The 8538-nt window shown below is 35.9% G+C and overlaps 1 protein-coding gene across 1 annotated transcript in view; it reads left to right on the forward strand.

Moving 5' to 3' along the window:
* The window catches only part of OPTN (optineurin), a 28923-nt gene extending 23095 nt beyond the window's left edge, over nt 1-5828 (forward strand). The window contains exons 11-14 of the mRNA XM_037510615.2: nt 456-614; nt 1361-1491; nt 3078-3160; nt 4576-5828. Of these exons, the coding sequence (XP_037366512.1) occupies nt 456-614; nt 1361-1491; nt 3078-3160; nt 4576-4697 (495 nt within the window). The 3' untranslated portion in view covers nt 4698-5828. The remainder of the gene's footprint in view (nt 1-455; nt 615-1360; nt 1492-3077; nt 3161-4575) is intronic.
* The last annotated feature ends 2710 nt before the right edge of the window (nt 5829-8538 follow it).

The following is an 8538-nucleotide window of genomic DNA, read 5'->3' on the forward strand; positions in this document are numbered from 1 at the left end:
AAATAAATGAAAATAAGGAAGCATTGAATTAGAAGGAGTTTCTTAATTTATTTCCTTATAATTATACTTTTTTACTTTTTTAAGTGTGTATTTTTCCTCTCTAGGACCTAGTAAATTTTTTATTTCAAAAACATGTTTCCTCTTTTCCACTGACTTCACCAAGTGAGAGTAATATGAGTGAAAAAATATAGTAGTATCAGCAGGTTATAACCTCATGGTGATTGAGGTTTATTATTATTTCCTTATTTTTTAGTGGATTTTTAAAATTAGTGTTCTAAATTAGGAAGTTATATGTAAGCCATAAGTTAAATGAATACAACTTTCTGAATAAGTTATAATTGCTAATTAAAAGAACAGTTTAGAGCAACCCATTTTAAGAAATAAATCTTCACCTAACATTTTAGTAAGATAGGTTGAATTATTTCAAATTGCTAGAATAAACTTGTCTTTTTCAGTCAGAAAAGGTGGATAAGGTGGTGCTGCAGGAATTAGATGAAAAGCTGGAATTGGCAGAGAAGGCCCTGGCTTCCAAGCAGCTTCAAATGGATGAGATGAAACAGACCATCGCAAAACAGGAGGAGGACCTGGAGACCATGGCAGTCCTGAGGGCTCAGGTCAGCTCTGTTCTGAAAATGAGCTAAGTGAGGACACCCTGATTTTATCCTCAAATGGGAAAGTGATAGTGTTTAAAATATATATTTTTTATTTTATATTTTACCACCAACTCATAAGTTTTCTTTTTTTTTTTTTTTAAAGATTTATTTTTATTTATTTATTTATTTATACAAGCACTGGGTACAGTCAGAAGCGCGGGAGGGTGAAAGAATTCACCAGAGCCACCAGAGCCAGAGCAGGGAGCAGAGCAGGCAGAGGGACCGAAGTGCGGGCGGCAGGAGAGGTCTGCGCGCCATGTGGGACCCTCCTCCAGTGGCCAGAGAGCAGCCGGGGATCGAACCGGCACTGCAGAGGCTGCGGGCAGCTTCACAACCCAGCACTCAACCGCTGCGCCACTGGGGAGGCCCTCATAAGTTTTCTTTCAAGTTGTTTGTGGTCCTGGCTCTGGTGCACTACTGCCTTGACTTGCTATAAGGCATCAGGAACTTTGATAGGTGGTAGAGTAAGTCTTCCTACCTCAATGATACTCTTCAGAAGGACCTTAGGGTTTCCTTCCTGTTTTCATTTTCATGCACATTTTAGATTCAACATGATATTTAAACACACACTGGTTTCTAGAGGGAGCACGTACCTGTCACTTACAAGGTCTGCAGGGTGCAGTGCTCCATTCACCTTATCAACTAGTGAGCTGTAGAGATTCACATTCAGTGAGATAGTAACTTCTGTCTCCTTTTCCCTCTAACAGATGGAGGTTTACTGTTCTGACTTTCATGCTGAAAGAGCTGCGAGAGAAAAGATTCACGAAGAAAAAGAGCAATTGGCATTGCAGCTGGCAATTTTGCTGAAAGAAAATAATGTTTTTGAAGATGGAGGCAGGTAAGTAAAGAGAAGGGAGACTTAGAGCACAGCATGGGCTGCTGGAGAGGTGATCTCTCAACCATGTTCCCCAACAGAAGCTGTAAGAGCAACTCTGAGTACCATCATTGAGTCGTGTTCCTGTCATTTAGTATGGCTCACAGAAAGGCTTTTTCTTTTTACACCAAATATCACATTGTTTATTGACAGGTGCAAGTATATAAAATCAGGGCAAGTACTTGACTTGGTAAATTAAGTAGATCTAATTTCAATACTATAGTAAGAGGGAACAATTCACAGTGGTTGGTGATAGCTTGATAGTGCTGAGACTTTACCCCCTTGCGCCACCAGGGAGGCCCCCAGTTCAAATTCTCACCATTTGTTTCACACCCATGGGAAAAAAAAAATATAGAACACCTTATGAATTTGCGTATCAAAGGATGATCGAGTTCTTTTTCTTTACATAGCTGTAAAAATATGACATTATATGCTCTGATGTCATATCTTCCCTTGGCAAGTATGAAATAGTCCTAGTGCTTTAATACTTTAAATACTGCTAAACAATACTTTTTTATTTTTTTTTATTTTTTTTTTTTTTTTATAGAGGCATGCTTTATTTATTTGTTTGCTGGTTTGTTTGTTTGTTTTGTTTATACATGCACTGGGTACAGTCAGAAGCACGGGAGGGTGAGAGAATTCACCAGAGCCAGAGCAGGGAGCAGAGCAGGCAGAAGGACCGAAGTACACTGCTGAGGGGAGCAGAGGGCGGCAAGAGAGGTCTGCACGCCATGTGGGACCCTCCTCCGGTGGCCGGGGAGAAACCGGGGATTGAACCGGCGGCGCAGAGGCCGCGGGCAGTTTCGCAACCCAGCACTCAACCGCTGCGCCACCGGGGAGGCCCTAAACAATACTTTTTTAAATTTTCATTTTGAGAAATATTTTAAATATTGAAAAATACAGAGACTAAAAACACACACCAATATGTAACCCATCCAGAATCGACAGTTGCTACCATTTATTTGCTTCAAGGATATTTTTATTAAAAGAAAAAAGGGAGTTGTAGAAGAAGTTAAAGTTTCCTTTGGTCTCTCATTATATTCCACTCTTCCTTCCTTCATGTTGCTGGAGTTTGGTGGGCAGCATGCACATCTATTTTATAGACACACATCTATATAATATCCTTAGACAAGATAATATTAGCTTCTTTGTGCTTAAGTTACAAAATGATCATTGTAGATACTACTCTGAAACTTGCTTTAAATGAATTGTGATTTTGAGCTCTGTATATGTATGCACATTTAATTACTTCTGTGTCATTGCTCTGTAGCATCATATTTTAGAAATAGGTTACATTTTTCTAATCCATTCCCTTTCAGTGGTTATTTCCTAACTGATTTTTTTAAATGTTAATACTTATTTAATTTTACTACATGGTGTCCTAGTGCCAGTAACATTTAAAATTCGGATTAGTCTCAAATTTTGTTTTTTTTTAAACCTCAGCATTTTAATTCAGCTCTTTCCCTCTCCTACTTCTATTGACTGTCTGCTTAATGTTGTCATATTTCAGGGTTTTAGAACATCACATATAGTGTTGCTTTTAATCCCAGTAGGCAGTCCTTGATGGAGATGCAGAGCCGTCACGGAGCAAGAACGAGTGACTCCGACCAGCAAGCTTACCTTGTTCAAAGAGGTGAGTCATGTGTGAATCTAGGTTTTAGGGAATAACTATTGTTCAAAGAAGAAGCTAGAAAAATTCTACACTATTCTAAATAATGGATTCCAAATCAAACTGTCAAAAACATAGCATTCTCAGTATTATTTCTACAGTATCTTGACTTACATCCATCACCTACTGAATCCAGACCAGACTCTTCACACTGGCCTGGCACAGCCAAACTGTTGAACATTTTCTCACTCTATTTCCCTATAGAAATTAACCAAATAAATCACTCCCTGTTCCTTGAACTTGTCCTAGGCCTATATCCCTACCAATACTTTTTCATGTGGCATCCTTCATCATATACCTTTCCCTCACTCATTCCCATCCCAGCCTTCCTCCCCTCACCTTTCAGTGAATTCTTACCCATCTTTAAACTCCATCTCGGGCCTCCCCGGTGGGACAGCAGTTGGGCACTGGGCTGCGAAGCTGCCTGCAGCCTATGCAGCGCCGGTTCGATCCCCGGCCACCGGCACGGGTCCCACATGGCGTGCAGACCTCTCCTGCATTGCCTGCTGCTCCCCTCAGCAGTGTACTTCGTCAATCTGACTGTTCTGCTCCCCACTCTGGCTCTGGTGAATTCTCTCACCCTCCCGTGCTTCTGACTGTACCCAGTGCTTGTAAAAAAAAATCTTTAAAAAATAAAATAAAATCCATCTCAACTCCCACTGACATAAATTGCAACAGAATGTGACCTCTAAATCCTGAATTTCTAAAGTAGTTTATTTCTATTTAGGTACTTATCTGCTATTTATAGTTGTTTATGTTATAAATATGTATTTAAGTATTCTATTAAATAAGTTTCCTCAGAGTTCATGTCTTCCCACACTACCTGGAGTTACCACTCATTGAGAGTTTGCTGTGTGCAGGTATATTAACATGTATTGACCTGTACCTACAGCCGAAAGCATGTATTTTCACATACCTGCAACCTGGAATAGAGCTTAAGTCCTAAAATAATAGGGAAGCAGGCACTATTCTTAGAGATTTCTCTCTGTGTAGTGGTTGCTTCAGTTAAAGACAAAAAAAAAAACAAAACCAAAATCTACAAAAAACCCTGTATTCACTTCACACTGGGGATTGATTAAAAAGTTTAACTTAAAAACTAATCCTTGATAACTGACTACATAAATGAAGCACCAAGGGAGGGAGGACATGAGAAGGGGTAAGAAAAAAGAAGGAAAGAAGCACAATGGACTGTGCCTGCTTTGGTGGTAGGGGTACTAGGATGGTAATAACCTGATGGGGTATCCAAATAGTGCCTCATTTAAAAATAAATTAAGTTAAAAAATTTTAACTGATGTTAAAATTAACCATCTATTATTAAGAGCAAACCAACACAACTGTGTGCAACATAGAATGACATTTCATTTACTGCTTATTCCCAGGAGCTGAGGATACAAACTGGCAGCAACAACGGAATATTCCAATTCATTCTTGCCCTAAATGTGGAGAAGTTCTGCCTGACATAGACACATTACAGATTCATGTTATGGACTGCATCATTTAAATGTTGACTATTCACCTGCCCTAAACTGTTGGTAAACGTCAGATTTTCTCCTCCAAGAGTTGTATTTTTGTGTTATTTGTTTTTACTCAAATATATCCATTCATTAGGTTTTTAAAAGGAAGAAAATGGGCATGTCCTAAGGTAGGACATGTTTTGAGGGATTCCATCAACTTGCAAAACAGAATCCTTAACAACTCACTCTTCTGATAGTAAATTAATTTTTTTATGTTTAGTTCATGTAAGCACTGAACTATTCATGCAGTGAATAATGATATGATATCATGGGACAGAATAAATAGAATTAGATATAAGAGGCCTCACTGATTAATTTTAAGAACCTTTTAAGGAAGCAGAAAATATGAAGTAGCCAGTGATTTAATCAAGAAAAATCTCTTTGAAGTATTTTTAAAATAAATTTTATTGTTGCATTTCTTCATCTATTAGAAAAAAATCTATTGGGGTATGTATATGTGTATGTATGTTGTAGTTTTATTATTGCAGCCACAGTAATTAACCAGAGTTGCGATGCAGCTCTTTTCATATGAGTGCTGTGAAATTCACTTGATCATCAGGACAAGTGAAGAAATACTGGCAGAGATCAAGTGGGTGCCTTAGATTCACTGGGTTATATATAACCATTCACAGTGTAGAGAAAGTTATTGTTGTTCTTTCATTGTGCTGCAGATAGATGGGCTTGTACAGTAAATAGGTTATGAATTTCTAAAAAGAACAGTTATCTATTAGTTTTCCTCCTGGAGCAGGCTATATATTCATAATCACAAAAAAAAAATCGCAAAATAAAATTTTGGTTATGAATCTTTCACATTGTTCATATGTGATTGGCTAATTTCATAGGAAGTATTTTCTGTATTCAGCTTCGTATAAGCTTAATACATATTCAGAATGAATCTAGATCCTAAAACAATGTAGAGAAAATTAAAAGATATTCTGTTTAAATGAGTCACAATAAATAATCTCTCCTAGATGAACTGAGATGTAATACACATTTTTTTTAAGAAAAAGGAATCAAGTAGCTAATTATATCTTTATGCCGAGAGATCACATGGTATAAATTCAACCGTAATTTAGATTAAAATAGTCCCCCACTTCACCCCAAGGAAAATGTTTGTTAAGACATTTCAAACATAATCATGAAAATTTTATTTTTACTTTCTTGTTTATAGTTTCAAGTTTTAATTTTTCCTTATTTTATAATTGAGAAAATAGATTTGTATAGTGTGATGAATAGAGAAGCAAACCAAATGGTTTCCCACTTAAACTATTAAGGATATCCTGTTGCTTTTTCTATTTAATAATTAAGCTAATCTAACTGAAATAATAGTGCATGGCTTGTGAACCGTGTGATCAAATCATTTGCTTGATCATTGGAAGGATTTCAAGTGAAGGCAAATTCATATGATCAGTTTAAATTAAAGCTATTGTTTTGAGAGAATCAAACCAATTCAGAAATGGCTTACAAACTGTGCGCATATCTTATCTAATTAACTTAGTGTGATATCTCTTCAAAGACTGTGTTCCTTGTTACTAATCCATAAATGAGGTCCTATACTGTATTCTTGAGATTTGTTTAAATGGGAGCAACAGAAAGATAGAATCAAGTAAGAAATATTTATGGACCAGCGAAAAGTCTCACAGTTAAATAGTCCTACAACATTAAATATTACAATATTAAGTCTTACAATATTAAGCCTTACAATATATTTAAATATTGTATTTAAAATATATTATTTAAAATTATAAATATTTAAAAATAATTTTGATCTGTCCATTATGTAAGGACCATGGAAGTCATTACTCCCATCCTTATAATAAGAAAAATGCTGAACAAACTTAACACCCTCAACTCCTTTTAAATCCCTCAGAAAATTGAGGAATTTAACTGCTGTGTAAAAATGGGAGAAACAGACTGACAGAGTTACACTTAGTAGAGCAGAGTCTTAGAAGCCACAACAGTTATAAAAAATATGGGCAACAAATAGAAAACAGTAAAAAATAGGGTACAAATTAATCCAATTATGTCAATAATCACTTTAAAATTCATTGGTTTAAATATAGCAATAAAAGACAGACTCTTATAGAGAAGATTAAATAAACAAGACCCATCTATATATGCTATATGAAACTCACTTTAGGTATAAAGTGAGTATATATAGATTAACATTAAAGTATATATAGTATATATAGATTAAAATATATAAAGTATATATAGATTAAAATTAAAGAACTGGAGAAAAATATAGTATGACAATACTGCTCACAAGAAAATGGACTAGCCATATTATTTTTAAACCAAGAACACTTCAGAACAAGGAAAATTATCAGGGATGAAGAAGGTCATTACAAAACGATAAAGAGGTCAATTCTCCAGGAATTGAAAACATTACAATCCTTAATACATATATACTTCTACCAAAAGATCATCAAAACTGATAGAACTTGAGGAAGAATAGAGGGATCCTCTAATATAGTCAGAAACTTCAAAACCTTTCTACTAATATTTAACAGATCTAGTAAAAAAAAAAAAATAATAATAGTGAGGACATAGTTGAATGAACAGCACTGTTAACACTTATAAAATTCTTCATATTCTACATATAGCAGAATACATACGCATTGTGCTCAAGCTTATACGGAACATTCACCAAGACTAATCACATTCTGGGTAATAAAACACAGCTTAACCAGTTTAAAACAGGGCCTGGTTAAGTCCCTGGTGGCCCTGGTTAAGTCTCAGCACTATCCTTGCTACATGGCGTAGCAGATCTCTCCTGTCTCACCCGCTGCTACCCTCAGCCGTGTATTTCAGTAAACCTGCCTGTCCTGCTCCTCACTCTGTCTCTGGTGAATTCTCTCACCCTCCACACCTCTGACCTACACCCCAGCTCTTCTACACAAAAAGATTTAAAACAACAGAAATCATACACAGTATGCTCTGACACCACAATGGAATTAATTGAAATAAATAACAGATACATGGAAACCCTCAAAATACTTGATTAGACAACACCCTTATAAATACATGGGTTAATACAATAATTTCAAGAGAAAATTTTAAAATATTTAAAACTAAATCAAATGAAAATATGATTTATCAAATGGGGGGCATGGTAAGGCAAAAGCAGTGCTTAGCAGGAAATTCATAGCTTTTTTTGGTTGCAATTTATTATTGGCTACTTTTTTTTGAAACAGTATTTGCTTCCCCCCACTCCCTCAGGTTGAGTCCCCATAGAATTTCCTTCCCCAAGGCACCCATGCACCATCACCACAGTCTCCTGCTCTCCTTCCTCCCTCCCTCTGATCCCTTTCCCTTTCCCTCCCCCGCAGCATGTCTCTGATTCATAATTGTCTGTTTTTTGCTTTGTTGTGTTTTGTACTGTTACTACCTTTTTTTCACTGATGTTTTATTTGGTTCCCCTATATTCCTGTTATAAGTGAAATCATCTGATATTTTTGTTTTTCCTTCTGGCTTATTTCACTGAGCATAATTCCTTCTAGCTCCATCCATGTTGCTGCGAATAGCATGAGTTTATCTTTTTTGGAAATCCATAGCTTTGAATGTATATGTAGAAAAGAAGAAAGATCTAAAACCAATAATTTAAGCTTCTACTTTAAGAAGTTAGGAAAAAATGGCAAAATAAACACAAACTAACCAGATGAAAAGAAAAATTAGAGCATAAATCATTGAAATTGAAACCAGAAAGTCCATAGAGAAAAATCAATAAAACTGAAAACTGGTTCTTGGAAATGATCGATAAAATTGATAAACCTCTATCAAAGTTAAGTAAGAAAATATAAAACACAGATTACTGATATCAGCATA

This window comes from Talpa occidentalis, unplaced genomic scaffold (assembly GCF_014898055.3).
Source record: "Talpa occidentalis isolate TD23 unplaced genomic scaffold, MPIMG_talOcc4v2.1 talOcc4.14, whole genome shotgun sequence".
Taxonomy (NCBI): Eukaryota; Metazoa; Chordata; class Mammalia; order Eulipotyphla; family Talpidae; genus Talpa; species Talpa occidentalis.